Source organism: Phaenicophaeus curvirostris, chromosome 2 (genome assembly GCF_032191515.1).
Source record: "Phaenicophaeus curvirostris isolate KB17595 chromosome 2, BPBGC_Pcur_1.0, whole genome shotgun sequence".
Classification (NCBI taxonomy): domain Eukaryota; kingdom Metazoa; phylum Chordata; class Aves; order Cuculiformes; family Cuculidae; genus Phaenicophaeus; species Phaenicophaeus curvirostris.
This window is the reverse complement of record NC_091393.1, coordinates 69,094,477-69,121,143: the sequence shown is the minus strand read 5'-3', so window position 1 is coordinate 69,121,143 and position 26,667 is coordinate 69,094,477. Positions and strand designations below refer to the sequence as shown.

The 26,667-nt window shown below is 39.6% G+C and overlaps 1 protein-coding gene across 2 annotated transcripts in view; it reads left to right on the top strand.

Annotated features, from left to right (window-relative positions):
• Positions 1-23,950, top strand: part of GREM2 (gremlin 2, DAN family BMP antagonist) — a 40,749-nt gene extending 16,799 nt beyond the window's left edge. Inside the window, exon 2 of one of the 2 annotated variants that reach the window (XM_069852398.1) lies at positions 21,130-23,950. In XM_069852398.1, coding sequence (XP_069708499.1) covers positions 21,130-21,637 — 508 coding nt within the window. In that variant the 3' untranslated portion in view covers positions 21,638-23,950. The remainder of the gene's footprint in view (positions 1-21,129) is intronic. The other variant, XM_069852399.1, reaches the window with a different exon arrangement.
• The last annotated feature ends 2,717 nt before the right edge of the window (positions 23,951-26,667 follow it).

Here is a 26,667-nt window from a genome sequence, read left to right as displayed (position 1 = left end):
ACAAAATAGCTATGGATGTAACATGGCACTAAGTAGACATGAAACACAATTTGTATTGGAATTACAAGATATTCCAAGATATTAATGTTGTTAATGTATTGTTTTAAATTACTTCCTGGTAAACAGTTTTGGTGTGGTTGGGGTTTTTTTTGTCTGTCAGCTGTCACAACAATTTATTTGTAAGCATTTGGTGATTACTTCAAACTTATTGAGTATTTTTAATGTCAATACTTTTGTTATCTACTTGAACTGTGTGAAATATGAATGAGTGTTCCTGAAGACAGATCCTTGCCTTGTCTAAATAAGTGTATATTTTAAAGTTCAAAGTTTCTTTATTGATATTCCCACAGAGTGACGTTATTGGCTCCATTGAAATAAAGTATTGTTTTTTCTGTTCACTTTAATGAAGTTAGTATTTGTTAGATAAATCATCTGAAATAATTTTTAAATACATATTTGCAGAGAATTCACCCTTCCCCCATATCTCCACCTGCCTCCCAGGCTTACTGGATGCAGTGAAAAGGCATGGGGGGCATTGTTGGTAGAGAACATTGTGGTTTTGTCTAGTGCAGCTTCTTCTCATCCTCTGTTGTACCATCGTTTTCAGGATTCTGCCTCAAACTAAACTTCCCTATTGATTCAATCCTGTGGTAATCCCTTGGCAATAACTTTTTGTTAGAGTCTAAGCATATATATCCACTTGAACACGTAAAGCCACTTCATCACTGCTTTGCATTAGGTTACAAGAAAGCATAGTGTAGCATTGGTTTGAAAAACCAGCTGGCTTCTCACAAGATAGCAATACTAAGATAAATTGTCAAATAGTTACTAAATGACAGATGAAGGACTTTTTCCTGGCTTTTAGGAAACCACACACTGCACATTTATTTAATATAATCAGAACTATTAGACTATATCTAGGTAGGGGAGCAGGGAAGTTCACAAGGAAGATGTTCAGGAGGTGCCTTTGCTCTATAGGTTAACTTTAGGGATTTGGCAACAGTAAGTAAATGAAATTTCAAAACTTATTTCAATTTTGTGCAGATAAAGAAGGCAGAAGGGAAACTGGAATTTGATCCCAGTGTGTGTTCAGTTTCTGTTTGAGGGCAACTTAATTTATTTATTTGTTAGGCTTTGTGGGAAAGGGAGGGTTGGACAGCGGATGCATCTTCAGAGTAATGGTGTGAACGAATACCATAGCTTTACGATGACATCTGTTGACAAACTATTCCACACCTGTTAATTACAGATGATATGAGGAGAGAGGAATCTGGGTGTTTGCTGTCACGAGGACAATACAGATGTTTTGGTCCGTGCAAACCTCGGTGGTTTGCCTCAGATCTTCGAGGATGTGGTTGGTTCTGGGCCTCTTCTGCCATCCTGAGACTCACACATTGAAGTCGTGCAGCTCCCTATTCTCTTCCTAGTTGTGGGCTTCGGTTGCTCCATCAGCTGGTGCAGCAGTGCCATTGCTCCACTTCTAGTTCAATGTGTCTGTAGGTCTTGCTCTGAAGGAACCAAGAAGAAAAAGTATGATATGGCACCATATCGGCACAATATAATCTATCCACGCTGCTAATTAAGCAGGTTTGACTTCTCTGCCTTGAAATCAGTCATCAAAGATGGTCTAAAACTGTGCCAGATTAGCCTTATTTGGAAAATGGGTTGTGTGTGGTTTCTGGGTATTTAAATACGCTTTAGGAATGTAACTTATTTTCTAATTATTTATAAATAACATTCATCTTCTTCAACAAATGAACTAGGAAGATTTCCTCTGAATAACTTAAATTTTGGAAGTTCCAAAGTATTCTGCAGAATCTTAGTCCTGACCTCTTTTGCCAACAAAGGAGTTTCAAACAAGTGTTATGTATTCTGCCTACAGCAAAAAAAATCACACTAAGTCTTGTAATTCTGAAAGCATCTTATAGTATCTGCATTATAAATGTGGTAGCTTCAAAATTAGCATGTTGTAGTATGTTAAACATAAGGCTGGGTTTGAGTAGTGGTTTAGTGACCACCTTCCCCCCCGCCAGCAAATGTACCTTAGCTGTATTGCAAAAAAAAACCAAAAAACAAAATTATGCGTTTTTGTGATAGCCAGCATAAAACATAGAAGCCTGGAAAGATGAGAAGAGAAATGCCATAAAACTAGGCAAAAATATATAAAAAAGATGGTACTATGGAGCACAATGACTTTTAATTCTTCCATATAATATATATATTATATATTCAGTATAGAATTCAATATTCTATATTCAGTATTGAATAAATATAGCTGTTATGTTATGTTATGTTATGTTATGTTATGTTATGTTATGTTATGTTATGTTATGTTATGTTATGTTATGTTATGTTATGTTATGTTATATTATGTTATATGTGTGTTTATTTACTTTAAAGAGACTTCAACAACTCACCTGGCTCATCTTCTGCTTGTTAAATCCATTTTAACTTAATTCCTGGCAGATGTGGGGATTATTTTTTCTCCTTTTGTGTCACTTTCTCCTTTATAATCTGAACCAATTTAGTCAAATCAATTTCAGTGCTTCACTATCTGCATCATGGCATTTGTTAATAGGAGTACTGTCTGTAATTTTATTTGCTGACAGTATTGCATTTGCATCCATGAAGGATAAAGACTGTCTCACTTTCTGATGGCCTTTTCTGTAATTGAATGCTGTTAACATCAATCCTGTGGTTTGTGCTACTTTGTTTGAAAGATCCCTGATTTCTGCAATCTTACCACATTAAGTTATAGTTTCTGTGTATATAAATGTTCTTGCTGTTCTTCTTTCCTCCCCTCCAGAAATCTTCATGGCTGTCCTGAAGTATGCTGCCCAGAACTGGCTCATAATCTACGTCCTTCCTTTCTGTGTTTGTGCAGCCATGTTTTCAAGTCCAGAAATAGAATCTTGATTTGTCGTTAATGTCCTCAGCATACTACCAACAAAGTGTGACAGGCATAGATCTGAAGGAGGTTTTTTTGAGATTTGCATATAAACTGGGTTAGCTGCTTCTTCTGGATTTTTTTTTTAATAGTCTCTTGTCCTACTATAGGACATGTTAGGACAGATGGGTTACTGGGGTGACCACTGTGAGATGCATCAGTGCACATAGAAACTATATGCAATGGGGGGATAGGTAAGCTGACTTAAAAATCTACAACAGGCTGTCAGTGAAGTACAGAGCCTAGGACTCTCTTTATGAGGAATATATATTACTTGAGGCAGTTGATTAAAAATAAAAGCTACACATTCAAGGTGGCAGACAGTTTTCCCTGTTCAAATGCAATCTGATCCAAACTTACCCAACCTTGATACAATTTCCATCTCTTAATTTTATTACAGCTGAGTAGGGTGTGTTCCCTGATGTTTTTGACTTGCTAGTTTCTAGGGTATGCTATCGTGCTTTTTTTCTTGATGTCTGGTAACTTCAACAGGCTTTTGGACCTCAATGCAGGAAGACAATTAAGCGTTTGCTTAACTTCTGTAGTGCTAGTTTAAAGCTGTCCTCTCCTAATCAGAGTCCTAATTACTAAGATTATATGAGCTCATATTTATATGAGAGCCTTGTCCTCTGTGTTGACTAGTAAGTGTATTTATGCATGGGTGAAACTGTAGTTAATTGGTAAACATTAGCCCACGTGGTACTCAAAATTATCTGGGTTTTTGGAGAATGATGCCTTTGTTCAGAAACAAGTGAGAAGCTCAATGCACAGGTTCTGTGCATAAGCTTGTGCCCTTTGGATGACCAGTCATTGAGGTGTTTGTACCTTTTGACTGTGTGGCAGAGATGTGAACTCATGCTCTTTGGCATTGAAAGCTTCATCTTAGACCTTGACTGGTCAGATGGTGTTTCAAGCCTGCGCTTGAATGAATACTCCTGGAAAACATGTGTCTTGTTTCTCTTATTTGTGTATTAGGATCATCATTCTGTTTCTTACCATGTCATATGCATGCTTTTGCTTAATGAGCACAAAAGTCCATGTGAATTCAATAGGCAGAACAGGTGAACAACTTTTGTTATGGTTCTGGTGCTGCATTCTAAGAGGAAGGTTGGACAAATTTTAGCATTTGAATTGTGTTATAACTTTTGATAGATTTTTTCTTTTTTCCGGGTTATTAACCAGCAGATTGGTTCTGTCTCATGAGTATTTTTGGCTCATGTCTTACCTGGAAAAAGAGTGGAAAACTATTTCTTTCCAGCTTCTTTCACCAAACAACATCACTAGTTTTTTGTTCATATTTAAATTCTTTTTTTTTTTCTTACTTTTGTAACACATTAGTTGCATGGGTACCTAGCATCTTCACAAAAAGGAAGAAGAGCCACCTTGCCACAGTCTTCAGTGCTAGATTCTGGGTCAGATGTGGAGAATCAGCAAGGGTACGTCTTAGGGTAGGGAGAGTGAGGGGGGCTTACTAATGGAGAAAGAGTGAAAGAGGCATCAGTACCTCAGATATCATGTAGATTATGCCTATGCAGTCTAACCAGTGGTTGTATTTAATCACTTAAACTCCAAAGACTTGGTGGAAGAAAACTTTAAAATTATAGGGCAAGATACTCAAAGTCATATAGTAGGATGCAGCAGTTAGACTATATTTTCATGGTTATTTTACCATCTTTAATATTTACTTTTTCACTACAGTTGCAGAGCACATTTCCAAGATAAGATAAAAGATCCTCTTTTGAATTACCACATATCCATTGGGGACTTGAGATAAACAGTGCATACCTCTTTTGGAAATCTAGTCATAAGCAAGAGCTGTAACGTTTAAGACACTTGGAAAAATCGGCACCTGTTTGAATTACCCCACATCTGTCACCTGACTTTTAGCGGTCACTGTGGAGGAGTATGTGTCTCCCATACGGCCTGCTTCTGATGTGCCAGCCTATACAAACATCTTGGATGCCTCTGGGCATTTGAAATGATGAGTACTACTCATCACATTCCATTGTTATTACTTTATCTCATCTCACTTGCTGCGGTATAGATTGTAGTTGTAACACCAAGCCATTTAGATAGAAGGATCATGCATCTCATATAGGAAGCAAAAGCATGCAATTCTGTCAGTCAACACCACCTTTATCAGCCACACCCTTCCAGTTACATTAGCCTTCTCCACCCTGAAACAGGTAAGTTGAGTGACAGCGTTCCCAGGCCCCGCTTTGGAAGGAGTATCAGGGTGTGGCAGACCAGTGCTGCTAGCATGGGGGCCCCAGCCGAGCTACCCATCCTTCAGGCTGCTGGAAAGCTGGCCAGCAAAACAAAAAAAGTACCTTTGCACCTGGATCAGCAAACTAGCCTTGCTGACTGTGTGGTTGTTGGTACTGGAATAGAGTGACCAGGGAGAGAGAAGGAGAGAGAAACAAAGCGAATGTCTCAGTGCGTGCACGCGTGTGCTGCTGTGCTGGGTGGAAGAGAGGTGGTACCAGGAGCAGGGGGACTATGTCACAGTTTAAATCAGACTGCACCCCAGACTGAGTGATAGTATGAGATGATTTGAACTTTATCTTAGAGGGGCATGGATTGCAATCAGAGATATATCCGGCTGGCATTAATTGCTGTTGCTGTTTTGGTTATTTCTTAAAGTCAGATAAAAGGTTTTCTCTGTGCCATTACTCTATCTGAAGGAAGACTTACACTGTTCTGGAACATATTCCATGTAACTGGAATATATATTTGAACTCACATCCTGCAGCATCTTTGTTTGAATCTAAAATTAAGAGAAAAAGGCATAGTTTTTCATTCTTTTGGTCTCTGATAATTTTCATTTCTATTCAAAAACCTAGAACTGATGACCTTCTTGATGTATTGGGAGAGTATAATAAAAATTAGAGTGCCTAAATGAGGACCTTACCCTCCACATCACAAAGACTAATCACAAAAACGATGTTGATTATGGTATTATAATTCTGTTTAGGTTCAGGAATTTTATGTTTATTTCCTTCTTAAAAAACAAGCTTTAACATAAAGTACACGTAATGCCTCTTCATGCTTTCTGGTTTCCCACTACCCTTTTCTGTGGTTTTTAGGCTTTTTTTTTTTTCACTGTGGGCAATGTGAATGGGATTATCTCCAGTTCATGTGGGTACTGAAACTCTTAAGCTTATGTTCATAAATGAGGACGATCTTATTGCTAAGCTGGTTATGAGAATGGTGAGTACTGTGCCCCATCAGCTAGATTTTTGGATGACTTGTAATAGTTAATGCTGTTCATTTTCCTCTCAGTGGTGTTGGTTGCATTTATGTGAAACAGTTGACAAAGCTGGACAGTCAAGGAGCTGTGGAGTAGCTCCCCAGCTTTGTCTGCTTTCTGTGTGAATGACATCTAGTAGCATTACCACCGACCCAGTTGTACATCTAGGTGCCCCACAGAGGCACTAGTGTGTAAACATGTAAGCGATGTTGCAGTCCAAATGACACTGGAGGCTCTGTAGGTGTGGGAACAGGAATTTTCTGGATCACTCACGTTGATTCAAATGACATGTATGTCCCTGTCACCTATTTCTAATGTGTCTCTACATCTCATCTCTAGTTTCTGTTACATGCTTTGCCATGGATTTGGCAAGCAGTTTTAAACAAATAATTTTTTTTTTTTGAGGGAGGTGGGGCATAGTCATAGAGATGACCTTGTTAAAACTGTAGTATCTAGATGATCTTTATGGCTTCTGCACAGTTATGCTGTAAGTCCACTCAATAGCTTGCTGCCTTAGGTCTGTTTCTACTAATTCAAATGTGCCTCTCTTGCTTTTTTCCTGTTCAAGTCTACAGTGCCATTGCATATTCTACTTCAACTATACAGTTTAATGATTTAATACTCACTCCTTTTTTCTTTTTAGATAAGCTTAAGTGTCCTCCCCTTCAGCCTTATAACAAATATGTAGATATGAAATGGTGCACTTGCTCTGATGTAGCCTTTTTTGTCATTATATTGTAAAACAAGAGTTTGAGTTTGGAGACAAAAAGGAAGGGAAAAACCCCACAAATGTGCCCTGTGTTTTTAATGAACAGAGTTTTGCCAAGTGGCAATTAGTATTCCTCAGTCTCTGTGCTAATTGGGAGCTTCTTAGGGTCCTCTAAGAAAAATATTTTTTTGCCAAGATAATAGATTTTCAGACAGATGAGCTGCTTTTAGCTTTGCCTTTTCTAGGTGCATTTTTGGTAGTTTTTTATCCTAATTGCTGTTGTGTTTCCTTTGATGCTCTGACATTATTCATGTTCTTCTGCTCCATAAACTTTTTTTTCTGATAATGTATGGAGTTTCTCTACCATTTTGTGTTGGAGAATAGTTATGGAACCTGAAATAATCACTGAAGGCAGAAGCTGTTGTTCTGAAACTAAGTAAGGGAAAAGAGGAAGCGTAGACTTGTTTTGCTAAACCAGATTATTCACTAAGTCTCCTTTCAAAGTACATGGATAAAAAATCCCATGGGACTGTGGTTGTCCTTGAACCATTAAGGACCATAGTTGAAAATACTTTTTTTTTTCCCAACACAGTGGGAATGAAAGTTTTCAGGTGTAATGTTGATCAAAACTCTTTTTTTTTATCAAAGTTTCATTTTCACTGGAAGAGGTATTACCATCCATAAAGTGAAAACTTCTGAAGGCTCTAGTTCAATTTATGATTCTTTTTTAGGGCTTTCCCATTACTGAGATAAAACATGTTTCCTCTTAGCTCTGTGAAATGGCTTCTTGACTTTTGAGAGTTTAATAATTTTACATTAGAAATATCTTAAACCTAATTTTTGCTCACTTCACCTCTTTCTTCAAAAGGAAAACAAGGAAGGATTCAAAATCTAATAGTTTAGCTCACCTGAAGTGAAAACGTAGGCCAATGGTCAGGATTTAATTTTTCCTTCTGTTTGGAGATGAGGTTTTCAATATGTCTAGTTTTCAGAGAGTCCTTATTTGAACTTCCAGTCCTCTTAATCCCATATTGCTCATAACTTCTTTAAAAAGTTTACTGTTTAGCCAAGACATAGAAAAAAGTCTAGAAAGAGACATGTTCATGAGTGCATAATGGTTGCACCTGGGGTCATAAATGACTATGATAGTTGTGGGCATGATTATTCACAAGGAACCAGAAAAAAAACTATGGGTCAGAACGTTTTTTGTGTGATGATCTTACCTGGTCTAAGCAACTGCAGTAGGCAAGTGTTGCAGCTGGCATTCAGTTGCTGAGTCAACTGAATGGTTTGTGGGGTTGTATATAAAAGTTTAAACTACTTGTAATAGTTCTAGCAGTATTTAGAACTTTGTACTGACAAAGCTGTGTTGGTGCTAGGAGACCTATTAAAAGTAGTTTGCCACACTCTTGAACTTACTGTCCTCCTTTGCTGCTTCAGCAAGATAGAGATATAAATGCTTGAAATAGCACTAAGTGGTATGCTTAGTAAAATGGTGTAAACTATAATGCACAACAGGTTCTCTGAATACTTTGTAGTGAGGACAGAAAAAAAAAAAAAGAAAAAGGCAGACCTTGAATGAGTGAGCTTTCTGATCAGTCATTCCTCCTCTTCACAACTGGTCTTGCATTTACTAGCTGCACATGGACATGTCATCAAGTATCTAATAATGTAGTCATGTCAGAAGGGGACCTGTCTTGGCCACTTCAGTTGAACAATTCGTTACTCTCAATCAAATCAAGTACTGACATGAAATGGAGTCTCGGCAGCTTTGTCCTGTGTGGCAACATGAGGTCATCAAAGATTACCAGAAGTGTCATCTCTCTCCTCTAGATTCAAGGAAATGCTGCCTAAGTTAGGGCTGGGGAAGAGGCCTTGAATAGAGCTGGAAGAGAAGTGAAGCTTGACATCTCATACTGAAATTTATAGCTAGATATGGCTAAGTCTTTCCAAGATACCTCTCTGACCTGAGAATAGCTTTCTGAAAGAGCCAAATAGAAGGATCTTTAGATTTCCTTTTACTTATTGCCTACTTCTACTGAGCTTGAAAGCATGAGTAATGGAAAAGTATTTAAACCTTAACTGTGGTGATACCATATGAATGGTTTATGTCTGAAAGCTATAAAAAACCCTAACATCACATTAATTTAATAACGAGCCTCTAGGTGCTGTTTATCTTCTGCTTGTGTTTATGTAAAGAGGATCCTTGAGTACTATCAGCCAAAAATGAAAAAAAAAAAAAAATCTCTGAGCCACTAAGTCCCAAAGTTGGAATCCTCCTTCTCTTTGAGGCTGCAAAATGATAAATGTAACTGAGGTTACAATTCTAGAACTTATCCTGAAATTGCCTAAAGAAGGGGAGCTCTGACACTTTTGTGTGGGTTTATATGCAGAAGAGGTTGGTGATTGCTTCTATAGGCTTCCTCCGTTATTCTCCTGTCACAGGGGAAGATCTTCCATGCCATTATTAAGAAACAAGTGGAGTCCTTCCACTCCACAGTGCATTTATATAATGCATGATTCCTTGTCACTGTTCTTCCTGGGTATTAAAATTGGATCTGCCCACCTGACTCGGAAGACTGAACTTTTAAATCTAAGTCAGTTCATCTGCTTATCATTCATCACTCCATTTCTGAAGTCCTGTATTTGACTGACAGCTTAGCTCTGAGTCTGTTCAGCTCCACAGTTTCAATCACTGTCAAAACTGGTGAATGAAAATCTTCCCTTTCCAAACAGTGGGAGTTACTTTTTTAACTCACAGTTTTGCCTCTGATTTACTGGCCAAGTGACACACTAGTGAATCTTCTTTCATTCTGTGAAAGGAGTCTGAAAAAACTAGCTTGTGTGTGTTTTTCATTACATGTTTGTTCAACCCTCTGAGGATGTCAGGTGCTGTGAACAGTAAATGCCAAGGGATTGCCAGGGAGAAAGCTGCTGACTGCAGTGCATCGTAGACAGAACCCTTCTGTGTAACTGCCACTGTCTTACTGTGCACATACCAACAATATCTGATTCTGATTATAGTCTCTTCTCTGATAATAGTGCTGTCTTGGGTTCTCCAGGAGACAAAGTCTTGGTCAAGTGAAAACATAAGCAATGGTGTAGTCAAGGACAAAGTCAGTCTCCCCCGGATTCCTCTGCATTGACTGTTCTTTCCTCCTCATTTGAAGTGAACTGAAAGGCTAACAGTCCTCTTTAACATGAGCATAACATGCTGTATTATGTTAGTCTAGACAAAGGGAATCAAATTAATTAGCAGAAAGCCTGCAAATATGCTGTGCAGGAGGACCTGTCATTAGAGTACCTCATCCAGGCTCCTGTGGCTTGGTGTGTGTTCAGAATGATAGCTCTGGTCTAATTTCCATCAGAAGAGGAATAGAATAATACTAGGCTTCAATTAGAGACAGAACTATAATTCACTCATGGGCAAGGAAAGGGGGAAATGAGTAGGAAGGCGGCTGCTCTGCAAAGCATAAGTCATAAAACATAAAATTTCAGTTTATGCATCCTTTTATGATTGAATTACAGCCTTCATATTCAATAATGGGCCAAGTCTGTAAACCAGAATACAGACAGAACAAATATTTACATTCTTCAGGAAATGACGGAGGGAGAATCACTGAGCAGAGCATGAATCAAAGCCACAAGAAAATAGATGTGGGACAGCCATGTGTTACCATCGGTGTGAAGAGGGAGGGATGGAGTAAGTTTCCAGTATTTGGATGTGAAATTTCCTGTAGTACAGGTCATCTTGCAGCATTTCACTGAAAATTCATTTTTCAGTTGTGACACACACTGCCAATAACAGTGAATGAACTGTAATTTGTTCATTCATTCTGTGTACTATACTTTTTCCAGTATATTTAGAAAGTGATATTGAAATGTTTAGGTATTTAGCAATGTTTATGTTGATATTGCATATCTAATTACAGTTTTATTTGTATTCCTAACTTTATAGCACCTCGTAAGTTCTGTATTTTTGACAGTTGTTGAGCATCAGCTGCTGTGATTTGTTTTGGTCCAGCTGACAGCTATGGCAGTCATAAACATTACCGTCAGTTTGGAAATATCAATACACATGTAATAAAATAAATGAGAATTCCTTTTGTTATCTTACAAAACAGCTTGAAAAATGAGGGTCAGAATAGTTCCAAACTGAAGAACTTGCATTAAGACATCAAGTGATGCATATACTAGGGTAGCCAAGAAGCCATGTAACACTGAAGGCTTTGGACTCCAAATGTCATCTTTGTTTATAGGCTTCCAAATGCACATAAGCAAACAACCAGCAGAGCATGTGGTTGCTGTGCTTCTCAGCTCTCTCAGGTTTGAATTGCATTTCAGTTGCATACCTGAATCTTCTTATATGAGACCTTGAGCGAACAGACCTGCAGTATCAACCCAAGAGTAATACCGTGCATGCTGTTCAGCAGTGATATCCTTGACTTGTCCCTTCCCTTCCCTAAAATACTTCATCCCTTCCTTTATACCCTAGCAGAAAATACATATAGTGTGATGCAGTATGAGTTTATAACCTGCCTTGCTGTCTAGTGTGTTTGAAATTTGGTCAATGGATTAAAAAACTATAATTGGGAGGAACTGTCAGTTATGTATTTGCATGTTGCTTATTAATGAAAGAAAAGACAGAATGACAAGTTTCCCTGGATTTAGCTTCACTGAAGAGAAAAATGTTTTCCAGTGAAACTAATCATTCTGGTAAGGTGCTTATGTTACATGTTTGCATGGCATAGACCTACTTGTGACTAACAGGCTGAATTGGCTTAATAATTGTTTTATTTGTTTATTAGCATAGGTCTTCTGCAGTCTGTCCCCAGAACTGCTGTAAGTTTCAGTCAGGAGGACTGAGACTTTGTTGGTCAAACTTAACCAGAGATAAATGTAAATGTTAATTGAAAAATTCTTGAAGCAATAAATCTATGCTGGTTTTAGGACAACTTTATGAAAATACAGCTGCAGTGGTTCTTCCAAGTGGCATATTAAAAAATAGTGGAATACCTAGCTGAAATTTTGTCTGTATGGAATTTACGTGCTACCTACTAGAAAGGCTAGCTTGTAGAATTTTGAGATAAGAGCAATTCTTATTTGAAACATCTGTGTTCCAGCTCTATAAATAGGATATTGGCTTGCAAAAATTCATAATATAAACACTAGTCCATATATAACATTTTAGTATTTTCCAACAGGAACACGACTACATAAGAGTCATAATGTAGTAACTGAGGATAACGTCTGGAATAGAGAGCCTGAAAGAATACAAGCATCTGAATCTACCAGAAAATCTGGAAAAATTTAAATGTTACTTCTCTGTTGATTAATCTAATGGTTCACATATACAGGATTAAATGCCACCTAGTGATTTTTAGAAAAAATTGCATTTTTTCTGACCATTAAGAGAAGCAAGCAGAAATCCTTTTGAGCACTTTCATGGTGCTTTAATGTACAGGCCTCAGTCTTCTTCTACAAACAAATCTTATCCAAATGCCCTCTGCTAGTAATGATGCAAATACAGTGATGCATATATATTGAAGACTAATGGTTTTCTTTCATAGTGTGAGCTAGAAAATGAACTGTGCACTCTGGAAGCAATGCATTGTTTAAAGCTACAGAGCAATAAAGGCCCTAACTCCATCTCTGTTCTATAAAAACTCAGGGAAACTCATTGGAAATTTACATACAGAGACATTTTTGTATGCAAAAGTATAATGTTTTAAAAGAAAAGCTTACCTAGTGGTAATAAATCTGGATTGATCACTGAAAAGAGTATTGGTGCCATGCAGTGCAATTGAAAGACATTGGAAATGGTCCATTCTCAGTTAAGTTTGACCTCCAGTAATTCACTTCCCCTCCGTGCTCAGTCCTGATCCCACCATATGTTGCTCACCAAGTCAGTCTACAAACATTTGAAATTGTGTTGCTTAGTCAGGCATTGGTCTTGGTTTCTATGTTCTGTTGTAATGCAAACAACAAAAATATAATGGAGACTACTCATTGCAAAATAGTCTTTTGTAGTATTGATTCTCCAGTGAGGAAGTAATGAAATGAGCTATTGTATTTAAATCCTGAACTTTCCCCATTCTGTGCTCCTTTCCAACAGGCTGAGGCATGGTCACAAATGAAGACATTTGCCCAAGCCACTGCTTCCCTTCTGATCTAGTTTTTAGTTTCCCAAGGGCAGAAGTCTGCTGTTTTCTCCTGAATGAAATGTTGCCAAATGGGAGTGTATCAGCTGCCTTCTGCACAGAAGAATAAAGTTAAATGTAGGCTGTTATTGCTTGCTGGACAAAATGTTCATGTGCAAACAGAACCGACCTGCCTATTTGGGCCTCTTTATCTCATTCTGAAAAGCTGAGGAGCCCTGGGAATGAGAACAAATAGCTTTTCAACCTGGTTCACTCTTGCAAAGAGACATTGTTTAGATACATAGGAGAGCTAACTTCAGTCCTTTCCAAAAAGCTATTCTCCTTATATCCAAGTAGGGGTTTTTTATTCATTCCTCCCACCCTCTGACTGTAGCATTCTCCAAAACCAGGTTGGGAGAAAGAAAAATCAAACTCATGGACAGCGAGCAGAAATCTGGTTTCATTTTGTGGGTTTTTTCCCTCCTCCCACTCCCCCTTTTTTCTCCAATGTTGTATGTGCTGCCAGTACTGATGACTACCCAGACACTTCTGAGTAGGACATCTCACTCTACTTGGGACAATTCACATGTGCTCACCAGGCAGACATTTGTCTGTGGTTGACTCTAAAACCACAAGTTCCTGAAGCTGAAATTGCAACAAAATTTAGGAGTTTTAATCATAACAATATTCCAAAAAGCCTTTGTCCAGTTACCTGTTAGTATTCCATCTGCGTTCTGTGTATTCACATTCTCCTAAAAATGGCATTGTTGCATTACTAGAGCTACTACAAGATGGCATAACTTTTACATTTTTTTGCAGCTTTTTTCTTCCTCCTCTTTATTTCACTTTTCCTGTGTTAAACTGATAAATGCTGACACTGTTGTGGGATCAAATCTTTGCTACTGGTAAGTGCAGGACAGTTGGAAATTGATAAGTGTCTTGCTTCACTGTATTACCTGGCTAACATTTAGCATTAAAGAAACCCAAAACCATAACAAAACTTGTAGCATTGTTTCCTTCACTACTTTCTTCTATTTGGGTTATTACCTTAGTAATTATGTTTATCATACATGTATTTTTTGGGAAGCATTAGTGTTTATTATTGATACAAGTGTTAATGAATGTATGTTAGAAAAAAAAAAATACCAGGGCTTGCTGCCCCAATACCTTTTGGTTTTCTCTCCTCCACTCTCTCCAGTCTTCTGGAACTCCAGTTCGTATCTTGGATATAATAGATAAAAACTGATATCTCAGCTAATGAAATCTTTGGTGACTCACCTCACAAACTCCTTGTCCTGGCTTTGAAAAATGAGAAACATCTCTCAATTCCTCCAATACTAATGCTACTTAAATAAAAAATAAAGTGAAGCACAGGTTTAGAAGCTATGCAAGATAAGAAAGATTCAGCCTGTGGAGAGCCTAATACCGTAGATCAGTAATACAATATTTAAATCAATATACTTCTGGCAGGATGTCAGTGCAAAGAGGAACATTGGAGTAATTTGACCTCTTTACGCTGATGAAGTGAGCAGCTGCATTCAAACCTGTTTCAAATGAGCTTGTCTGAAGTTCCTGAAAGAGAAATAGTACCATAGCTATAAACATGAATTTCTGGAGGCAGTAAAACTACATAAGAAGGAGAGGACAAAATGTGAAGGAAAAAAAGGTCAACAAGCTTGGTTAGATTTATTGACAAGGGTGAGTTTACCTTCAAGTTGTCTTCATAATTGCTCCTACCTGAAAATAACATACCTGACGCATTACACATTTCTTAATATGACAGGAGTAGCAAGCTGCGTCCTTGATTCCTCTTATATATTTCTGCACAGACAAGGGATTCTTCTAAACTCCCAGCCTCTTCAGGAAGAAACCAAGATAAAGATTTTGGTTGTCAAAAACCTGTAGTGAGAGCTGAATTTAGTATGAAGCAACAGCCTCTAAGCTGTTTTCAACTAGTTTTCTCTTAGCATCAACTGTCTCCACCAGTGTCTGTTCTATGTACTTTGGTTTTGATGATGATATACTCTCTTTTTCAATATTTTAAATTCGGTGACTTCAGGAACTGTCTTGATAAGGAGAACTTCTGTGTTCTGGTATTATAAGAACACTGTCCTCTCCTGAGGATCCAGGCTGGCATTTGTGAAACCTAACCCCACCCTTCCCTTTCAAAACCAGAATGAGGGCATGGACAGGACAGTATGGTTCCCGAGGCATCCAAACTTTTTCTTTCAGTGCTTTCTGGTGTTTCCTGTGGGCTTGCTTGGGCCTCTCTGGGGAAGAGGTGTTGGTGCAAGGGAGAAGGAAGGATTGATCTTCTTGGTGGGAGGGAGAGAGAAGGCTGGAGAGGAGAAAGGTTCTCCATCCAAGCCAGTGAGTGAGTGTAGAAGCAGTTTTTTTAAGTCTGAAAGAAATTTTTTATCCCTCTACCACCTACTGCTAAGGCTGTGATGCAATGAAATAGCTTTCTCTCAAATCATTATAGAAGGTTCTTAGAGGGCAAGAATGAAAAAACGTCTGCTTGTAATGGCCTTAATTATTGTGTTTTTTTAACAATTATTCTCTTTAGTGTTGTGTGCAGTGGTTTTAAAAAGTCATGCTTAGTATTCCTAGTACATGGTAACTCTACTGCTACAATGCAGAGGTTTTGTATCTGAATATCTGAATAACACATTTTAGCTGCAGTACAGGATTTTCTGAGTTTTTGTTTTAGTGTCATGTGTGCCCCTCCTCCCCCCCCCCCCCCCCCATGTTTTTTTTGCTGTGTCTGACCTCAGCCCTGGCAATTTTTTAGTGAGAATCTATTGATGATGGAATGATTTACTGAGAGGCCCATGGCTCTGCAAACAGAAAGATACAGTACAGTGTTCAGTTATTGCTGATGTTGTGGAGACACAGGAGCAATAGTTTCCAAAGGATACTTAGAAGGGAGAAGTTAGCACCAAATGCCTCCCTCACACAAGGATGCCTGATTTGTAGTCTTTATGTGAACATTGTACCATTAGACTTATGCCTAGCCATTAATAAATTAAATAAACAGCATTTTTGGCTTCCTGGTAGAGAATCTGATATTTCCTGGCTTCCCACATCTGTTGCTAAAGCCAAGTTCTAGTTCTTTGAAAAGTTACTGCCTGGCTTGTCTTCAAGGAACACTTCTTTGTGTCCCATCTTAAATGCTAAGAACTGACCATGTACACCATGTACTAGCATTAATATATGTATGCTGGTTTATACAGATTCTTTTTTCACTAGGTCTAATACAAAAGTAAGTGTAGAGTTTGTTTGTTTGTTTGTTTGTTTGTTTTGCTAACAGGGATTCCCACAGTCAGCTGAATAACTTATCCCAAAGGGGAGTGCTCATGTCGCTGAAGTTGGCAGGATGGAACTGGAAAAGAGTGGTGCAGGTGATCAAATGTGACTGTGTCTGTACCGTGCATGCCACAGAACTGTGCCTGGTTGATTTAATCTAGCCTGTAGTGTCTGCCTTTTGCTGACAGTTGAAGAGAAAACATTTTCCAAGGCAAACTCTTCAGCTGTTAATTAAATACAAAATTTTGGAAAAGTAAAGTATCCTCAATTTGTTTATCATCTTCCCAGTCTTTAGGTCTTATCTTGCTTTTGGTGGATGTAGGATAGGTTTATAATCCTGAATCTTCTTCCACGTGTATTTATAGTCTGAATCCATTCTTTGTCTAAGCTGAACAGATAGGCTCACAAGTTCCATGGTAAGAAAAGTTTTGCAGATATTTTTTTTAATCCGTTAGCTGTGGCTTTTTTCTGAACCCCTTCCAGGAAGGACTGGTGAAGAGGAGATGATTGTGCGTATCAGAGAGTTAGATGCTTCCAGGAATACTAAGAATGCTGAGTGCTTTGTAGGTGGTGCTGCATGCTAAAATAAACAAACGGATCTCAAACCTGCTGATTTCCTCAGCAGCTGACATAAAATATCACAGTGGTCTTCCAGTTACAACCCCTCCCTCTTTCTGTTCACTTGCAACCCTGAAGTGCGGTGATGTATGAAAAGAGGAGTTCCTAGTCAGAAACTGCATCCTGAGCTGAGAAACTGGTTATGCCTTTGAAAATCAGACGAAATGGTGGAGCAGTCACTCAGCATGGGTGGGTGGTGCCATTACCTCCTGCTCTGTCTTTCAGGTCATAGCACCCATGCATGCATTGGGGGACTTCTCCAGAAATGATGCACTTGAATTTTGAGGTTAAATCCAATGCTTCAGTTCCCAGAGAAGTGCCCTAAGCACAAAACTATAGGCTGTTTTGGGGTTTACACTACTGCCTGTCCTGCTCAGGAGCTGGATTGCTTTCAAGAATGCATGAGTTATAGAGCCAGAAGGTTGGTATGTGAGAGGGAGCCTGCCTTGGTAGATATTTTATGTTAGGCAGTAATTGGATACAAAGAAGAAATAAAACTAGGGGCAGACCCCTCCTAGCTGTGTGTCCTGACCTCTCTGGATAACAGAGCTAGATCTTGGCCCTTTTGCCTCCTTGGCTAAGGACTTTCTGTATTTCTGGCTACCTGATAGCTCAGCTCCAACATAATGGGTTTGAAGAGTTTATGAACTCATATCTGATGCTGGTTTCTTTATCGCAAAGAGATAAAAACTTAACATGTGAAATGTAAATGCAGCTAGTCCTTGTGTGGTGTCTAGCCCATGGTTAAATTATTTTCTGCACTAGCTCACGTACTGGAAAAAGGGGGGTGGAGGGAAACGGCAGTAGCAGGCAATGACACTTGAGGAAGCTGAAAATTGTCACATGGGAGCTTCCACCAGCTCTTCCATGGGAAGACCACAGTGCAGTGGGAATGGTGGGCCCAGGCTGGTATTTATGCAAGTTTTAGAGGCATTGGTCTCTTGAGGCAATTCTTGATTGCTTAGTCTGAGCCCCATGCTCTTCGATTTTTTGACATCCAAGTAGGACAGAACTGCCCTGTTCTTGCCAGAACCAGATTCTTCTTCAGTACTTTTTGTATTTCTTCTCATCCTGCTCTGTCTGCAGACAGACAGCATTCACCATGTTGCTTTGCATTCAGGCTGAGTTTACCAAAATGATCTCTGAGAACACTGTAGTTTCTTTTTACTTTGCATGTGAGTACTGAAAATATATGTAGTCTTTGGTGTGTTATTGGCACCAGGTGACCTTGTTTGCACCCTTACTTGCTTGAATAAGGGGCTTGTGTGCCAGGGCTTAGAAAAGAGTGATTTGCAGGCTCATAAGGGGCAACCCTGTGATTAGAAATTCCATGATCTGACAGGATGAACATTTGACCTGCTAGTGTAAAATAGATTATTATTCTATTATGTAAACACTTCAAGGTCCAGGTTTGATAAGGATCAATGACAGAAATAGGTGGTGTGTTCCTACCTGTCTATAGAAGTACTTGCTAATATACCACAACATTTGGTTTATAACCTTACAATAGTGGCTTTGATTAATAATGCTTTATTAGTTATAAACATAGATTTGCTGAATAAATCCTACTTACTCTGTTGAATGGCTCTCCATGCCTACATAAAACCATTTCAGTAATTAGAAAGCTACTATAATATTTCTCTATATTTGTAGACTTTGAGTTGTTAGCTCTCTGTCAGCTTTCTGAATTCTTGCATAGGATTTCTACTTGATCCCATCCTTGAAATAATAAGGAAACAGTTTTAACTTGTATTTTGTGATGAGAAAGGGTGGATATGGTAAAACAGAGTTTCTCAAAGAAAAGAGGAAGGAATGGGGCACATCTTGTTCTGATGTGCCTGTGGACCTGTACCATCCTCAGAGTAATCGGAGAAATGAGACTGGAGAGGTAGTTAACCCTGCTGAAGAGGATCAAACTTCCTGCACTGTAGAGATATTACAATTGCTTTGTGGCCTTGCATTTCAAGAGAAGAGTAGAAAAGTATGCCTGTGGAGCGTTGGCATAAGGCATGTTGTAGAGAGCTTACATCTGTCTTTTTCTAGAAGATGTAGGCTTGTAACTCCTGGGATTTTTCCTCCCCTTTCTATATAAAACACAAAGCAGTGGGGATCAGTTGTTTTATCTACTACTGAAATGCAGCCATCAGTGCAGAATAACATGAGAGCAGTTTGAAAGGAAGCATGGAACACTATATTCAACTGAAACTAATTACCTGATTAGGTTTTGGCCTGCCTATGTGGGTTGACATCCAACAGTCTTGGCGACAATACCTGCAAGCAAAGCCAAGTCTAGTCTTGCTTCATTTACAGACTCTGGACAATAGTTCTGGACTTGTGGGCTGAATGCTAAGCAGTGTGAAAACAGGCTACTGATTTAAAGTACTCATGGCTACAAAAGGTGTCAGTGGGCAGCTGGCATTTTTAGAGAGAAATGAGCTTATTTGGGTTTTAGAAATACTGGTTTCCATTTAAAGGTGGTTCATTTTAAACCCACAGTCTCTTGAAATTTAACTCCTCATCAGAACATCCTCTGTTCAGAGTTATAGAATTAGCACTTTCCTATCCTTCAGCACTTCAAACTTCTTCGCTTAGAAATTTAGTCAAATTCTGACACCAAGATGTCATAAACTAAGAAAATCATATAAAGGGTTGTTAATTCACTTAGTCTGCTATAGTAATTCCTTCTTTTTACATCCATAGCGGTTAGCTATGTTAAGTTAGGTGGAAAGTATTTGTTACTGCTGCTGTCTTTTCTTGCACGTTTAGGACAAACACTTATTTTTGATCTGTTGGTATCTTTGGAAAATGGTATGTTTTAGGAGCAGCTATGTAACGCCTCAAGTGTCTACAGTGCTAGACATTTCTATATTTGATAGAGTGAAGGTATTTGTTTTTATATTGGCATCTCTCTAAAGGAAAAAGAAAGAGCATTACTTGAAAAGATTTTAAGCATTGCTTGGAAGAGAGGGATGAATATTTCATATGTACACTATTATGAAAATACAATCCATTAAGAACAAAAGTGAGCAGAGCGCTTTCTTAGAAAGTCTTAAAGTGTCTTTGCCTCTGAATGGAAAGCTTCTGGGCTGCATTCATTTCTGGCACCCTAGAGAGACCCTGTTCTCCCTTCCCAAGGAGAATAACATGAAATGAACTGTCAAATGAATTGTGGCAGTTCACTGGTGAGCATTGACTTTATGGTGAAATTTAGTACATCTACTCTGATATCCTGGAAGCGCATCAAGACACATTATTAAAATGAATTGGACAAGTGGTTGATGAAAATCCAAGAGCTGGTAAGAGATGCTCCACTGAGCAAGAAATCCTAATGGACCACCGTAGAAAAAAATAGTTTTGCCAGCTGGCTGACTATTTTAACTTAGCAACTGGCTTATGCTCTACCCTGTTCCTTAACATCTCAAATAAATACTGAATTCTCTCCTGTTTACACATCTTCTTAAACCATTTGCATTAGAGGGGTTACAGTAATGAAGTCCTCAAAGCATTTCCTCTTACTGCAAGAATAAATCCATCAACTTTTCGGCCTCCCACAAAGACAACAAATGCAAGCCTGTAAATTTCATAAAAGCCCCAAGAAGCTTCAGAAGCTATTTAAAATAATAAAAAATATGCTTTTGGACACTTCTTGCTACTTCTGTGTGGAACGAGGCTGGGCAGAGACTCGGGCTAGAGAGGCAGATGGGAGTTCACCTTGTGTAACCTGGTATTCCATTCCCCTCCCCCTCTTCATCCTCAAATCAGCTGCCACAGTATTGGCAGGAGGCTCCTGAGCCTTTGCTAGCCAGTAGTTTGCCCAGCTGTTTGGCCCAGAATTTCACAGAGGAGGAGGAAACCTTTCTGGCTGAAGCTTCTGTAAAATCTCTGCTTCAGCAATCAAAGCAGTAGTGTCCCTGTGGGGGAAAAAAAAAAAAGTAGTTGGAGAGCTTGGGGGGCAGGTAGGAGCACTGTGACTTTCTATAGTGCCTGGCCTCTTTGTGATAAATAATCACCCTAGAGTAGAGCAAATCTCCTAGGAAAAGTGGTAAGATTACAAAGGCGGTAAGATCTCCACTTCTAAAAGCACGTTTGAAGTTGAAGTCCACAGTTTTGTGGTCTGAAAATGTGTCTCTCCTAACAGTTACTTGTGTTGCTGTTGCAGGATGATTTGGAAATTTGCCTTGTCCATTTTTCTGATGGCAGCGCTGGTTCGAGTAACAGACACCAGGAAAAATCGTCCTGCAGGCGCCATTCCCTCCCCGTACAAAGACAGCAGCAGCAACCACTCGGAGCGGAGGCAGCAGCTGAATAAGGAGGTGCTGGCCTCCAGCCAGGAGGCACTTGTGGTCACCGAAAGGAAGTACCTGAAGAGTGACTGGTGCAAGACACAGCCCCTGCGGCAGACTGTCAGTGAGGAGGGCTGCATAAGCCGCACCATCATCAACCGCTTTTGCTATGGGCAGTGCAACTCCTTCTACATACCACGGCATGTCAAAAAGGAGGAGGAGTCCTTCCAGTCTTGTGCTTTCTGCAAGCCACACAAGGTCACTTCTTCAACTGTACAGCTAGAGTGCCCTGAGCTGGACCCACCTTTCCGACTCAAGAAGATTCAGAAGGTCAAGCAGTGTCGGTGCATGTCTGTGAATCTTAACAACTCAGGCAAACTGTGAGAGCTGGCATTTGTCTACTGCTTGGTGTTACCACTCATCAGATTTACTGCTGTCTCTCTTCTCCCACTTAGCAGACTATTTGTTTCTTCTTTTCCTTTATTTTCTTTTCATGTTTTATTTACTTTCAGGAGGCATCCCTCCAGCAAGGAAAGGCTCCTTGTCACTTGCCTACTGGAATAAAGCTTTTCAATGGGCTGTGTTAGGCACTTCACCATAAAATTTCATTGTATTTCCAATATCATCTGGTGGTTGAATCTTCGGGAGTGGAGCAGGCTCCCAGAAGCTGGGATTGATCATCTAAGTGAACAGTTGGCTGAATCCAGCATTAAATGTTTCCACTATGTGGAGTAAAGCTCCGTCCTACACTCCAGTCCCCTCCACAAGAGGAGAAGGCCTTCCTTGTGCTTTGGTCCAGAGCTTGCTGCTCCCACTTGGAAGTCCCAGGGTGCTACCCAGGACTCTGATGAGGCTCATCTCCTTAGGACAATTTGAATTGTGCAATCACAAACGGTTCCAGGCTTCTTGTCTGAACAGCAGATAAGAAGTGATGGGGAGAGGGAGAGGCACTGGGTCAGCCGCCGTAACCACAGAGCAAACTGAGGGTGCGTTCTGATGCTGTTATGGTCAGAGTATATCGAACACGTGGTCTCTGCAGTGGTGTTTGTTTTGTAACCTAGCTATAGTAAACAGCTGTTTAAAGTATTATAGACCTAGCCGTGTATATTTTTCTTGTGGCAGAATATGCCAGAGATTAAAATGTGTTGAGTAAGAGGCTCAGTTGCTAGGTCAGTTGCCTGGCTTAAAATGGACACGGTTTAACTAGAGTTTCAGTAGGTTTTGTGTGCTAGATATATGTGTTTCTTACTTCGAAAAGGACAAGATGACCTTACATTTATGCCTGCTCAGACCCGGGAAGGTGGGAGGGCTAATGGGAAGGGATGCGAGAACACTTAACAGAATGACGTTTCATACTGTCAACACAGAGAACAAAATTTAGTCATTGCTGGAATGAACACAAAAGCTCTATCAGTATCATCAGGTTTTGGGAGTGGTGGTGTCTCTCCCGTGATTGGAAACCATGTTAACGTATTAGTGTTAAAGGACAAACCCATCACTCAGTGCCCCTGGAATGGGTCTCAGCGGTAGGAGAGAGTGAGTTGTAATTGCTACAGTCCTGGTGGTCCACTCAGTTTTTGAGTCCTGCCTAATCAGTGTTGCTTAACACTTGTAGTTAATTTTAATTCATACTATGTTGTTCTTCAGTTGATGGAGTTTAACATGTCCTTTATATCCTGTTTGTTCCAGTTCTGATCTGTATTAATCCCAGTTGCATTAAAATCCTGTGTCTCAAAACAAACCAGCCCCTTCTCCCAAACCAAAGGCTGTGCGTGCTCAGTTGTCTGAAGCTTACAAAATTAAAAATGACACGCTGACTGCTTGATGCATGTCTCACAGCTCAGCATCTGCATCTAGTGAAACCAGCTTGCTGTGGGAGCCCTTTCCCACCAGCTTCTTCACATGCAACCACTTCAAGGGGTTAATGCGTTTAACAGTCTTGCTAGCCAGGGTTTCAGTGCCACAGGTCTCTGTTATGTGAGACAGCCTGTTCTAAGAGGCTTTCAGGACTGAGCTCCACGAGAGCTCACCAAGCGGTTTATGGGGATTGGCACAGGCAGGATGAGGTTGGTCGGGTCTGTTAGCCTTATTACGTGAATGGCCATGACTTTGCTGACATCTTTCAGCATGTCAGAAGTGCCCAGGGAGACTCCTTATGCAGGGATTTAGAGGCTGTCGCTGCAGCACTGCCAGCATTGTGCCAGCTGCCGAAGGGGCAACATTCAGTCTAGGCTTAAAAGTGTTGGTGTGGTTGTGGAGGAAAAGTGGCAACAGCTGTAGTGTGCCAAGACTCCGGGGATCTCAGTCTCCCCTTGAAAGAAATGAACTGAAAGTCAGCCATTTTGGACTAGAGAGATAAAAGCACTCTACTGACTTCAGTTATGAAAAATGTGCAAGAATCTTTATCTTTAAGCTATCTTTAACCCTGCCTGGGTTTTTCATCAGTTTGCGATATGAATATGCTGCAGCTTAAAGCTTCTTCTAGGAGCTGTGTTTATGTAAAAACTGAGTTGAGCTTGTAATGGTTAAAACTGTATTTAATTCTTTTATAAATGAAAACAAAAATGAAGAAATGCTTTAAGTATAATGTAATTATTTTATAGGTCTACTATTAAATTATAGATTAAATAATAAAGCTACTCTAGGGTTATATGGCTTCCATGTGTATGGGCTTTGCTTCAACACCTTTTGTCCAACTGCTCTCTAATGAGTAAATTCTCCAGCTTACTTTTGACCCTACCAGGTGCAGGTAAATGATGGCTCATTTAAGAAAGCCCTTGTTCTCTACAGCCCCAAAAGTACCTGCAAAACAAGAGGTAAAAATAAAGTGCGCTAGTCCTAGATTCTGGAGTTGATTCTGCATTCACAAATTCTGGGTTTTTTGGTTAACTGACACAATGGCGACCAAAGCTCCACCACTGGCTGAACTGCTGGCATCATTTGCAGTAAGAGAAGTAACTATTACCCTGACCCAAGTGGTTTTGTGTAAAATGTAGCTAGAGCCTTATGTAGCAGGCACCAGCTACTTGTAGGGAAAATAAACAAACAAAAAGTAGTAAAGATAAAGGTAAGCTTTAATAGTTGCTATCAGCTCTTTAATTAATACATTGTATGTCTCCTATTTTCAGCCTAGAGAAAATATAGTTGCAAAATAATCTTGAAAGGAATACTTCAGTGAGGAAAGGAACTTCTTACATTGAGGAATGAGCCTGTATGTGACATGAAGAGCTGCCTGTTGTGTGTCTTGAAAGAAGCAAGAGCAAGTAGCAAGGGAGGGCTATGTCTTATGGGGCACTACAAATGACACCTGCAGAAGCCCTCTTTTCCCCTCCCGAGCTCTTGTCCAAATCCTCTCACAGTTCAGTAATTTAATGGCTTTAGGGACTTTCTTTATTTTAGTAACTGTTGGTTTTGAGAATTACTGTATTCCTGCGCCTTAGCTACGTAAGCATGGTCAGGGCCCTCTGCTCAGAACTCACAAGCACCTCTGTCACTTGGCTCAAAAGAAGATCAGGCAGCCATCTCCTCCAATGCCCCTCTCTCATTTTCACCAGCCTCTTGGCCACTCTGCTGCTTTGCAGGTATCTTTATCGCCCAGCATCCACCTGAACTACTAGTGTTTCTGGTACAGCCTAAACTCCAGCTCTAGCTATCCCAGCCTCTTGCTGCTGGGCTGCTGAACCATAGTACCAGAGAAATACACTGCATTTTAAAAATATCCCCCTTGTGGAAGCAATCCACGAGCAAGGCAAGTCTCTTGGGGTAGATGAAAAGAGCTTTAGATTAAATAAATCCAGTATTTCTTAAAGTAGAGTGGTGGTGTGGGACGGAGGGGAGGAGGCCAGTAAATGGTAAGCTCTATCCTCATGGAACTGCTGTGTTGGCAGCGCACTTCATTTCAGTGACAAATGAAGACTCTTCAGTTTCTAAGAGCTTAAATTTGATCTGCATCTGGGAATGAGAAAACAGTGTTGACTGAGGAGAGACCCTGTGTCTTCAGAAAGACACCATCTTTTTGAGACTTGCCATTGGATGCCTTTACAAGTAGGTTGGATGAATGTCAAGTACATCACAGATACAGATGGGTCTGTCAAAAGAGAATGGCCTGGGAAACCTGTTCTGTAATATGAATCTCATTTGATTGATGAGTGGTGGACCTGAACAGTGTGGAACACTGCACTGTCTTCTCTCTTTGCTGACCTGTTCATGCTGTCTTCAGAAAAACTCAACTCCCATCAGTTTTCACTTATTCTGTCCACAGCAGCCTAAAATTGATGCAATTTAAGTAATTGGCATTATGAGCTTGGCAGAAACTCAACTTTGCTTATTAACTTAGTCTATGCAACAAAATAATTGCAAAGCGAAGACCTACTGTATCTTCTCTCAATGAAATTAATAATTGCTTCTAGCTTCTCAAGTTGATCACTGAAAATCTGGGCAAGGAAAAATTTTGGTCTGTGACAGATGTCACTAATGGTACTCCCACTGCCACCGTTGGTTAATACTTAACTAAGTTTTGGAAGAGCTTTGGGATGGTGAAAGGCGCTACAAAAAAAAGCTGACCACTACTGTGTCATGACACACGACAAGATACCTTGCTTCTGAAAGGCTTTAATTTGCAAGCAAAACAACATGAATCTTATCTTTTCATTAAAAAAATAGACTGTTATTGTCAGTAAGTCACATCTGCTCAGGTATGAAAGTCCTCATTTAGCTACTGCATTTGTTTAAGTAACAGTGAGTGATATGTAGTGTTGGTTGATAAAGTCTCAGAATTTTGTCCATGGGAACTCTTGTAGGACTAAAGACAATTCAGAGTGTAGTATGCATAATGTTGCAGTAAGCGGGGGAGAGAGGACCAATAGGGTGTTTGATGGCCTAAAACCCATCCAAAACAAACAAAAAACAGTAGGCTAGAATTCTGTAAAATGTTGGGTGTGTTGCTGAAAAAAAAGAGCCACAAGGAAACTTATGCTGGGAATCCACTCTAGGGGTGCATGCTGTGGGTCAGCTTTGGTGTTGCACATAGTGGTCTGTTTTCTGTGGAAGTTTGAAAATAGGCTGGGAAGAAGCTATATACAGAAAGACATTTTCAACCAAATAGGCTGGGGCTGAGTGACATTAAAGAGGGAAATCTATGTTACAGCTTGTATCTTGAGATCATAACATAGCACCACCAGCTGTGTCCAGCCTTTGACACTGTTATTTGGAGAGACAGGTTTGCAAATAACTTTTAGCATCCATGCTCCAGATCCATTGAAAAGAGCAGTATGCTTGTACGTGACAGTCACATCAGGTAGTTGGACAACACTTCAATGATATAAAACATACCTACATATATAAAAAATATATATGCAGCCAAACATGTATATATCATATACACCCATATGTATACAAATACATTATAATACACA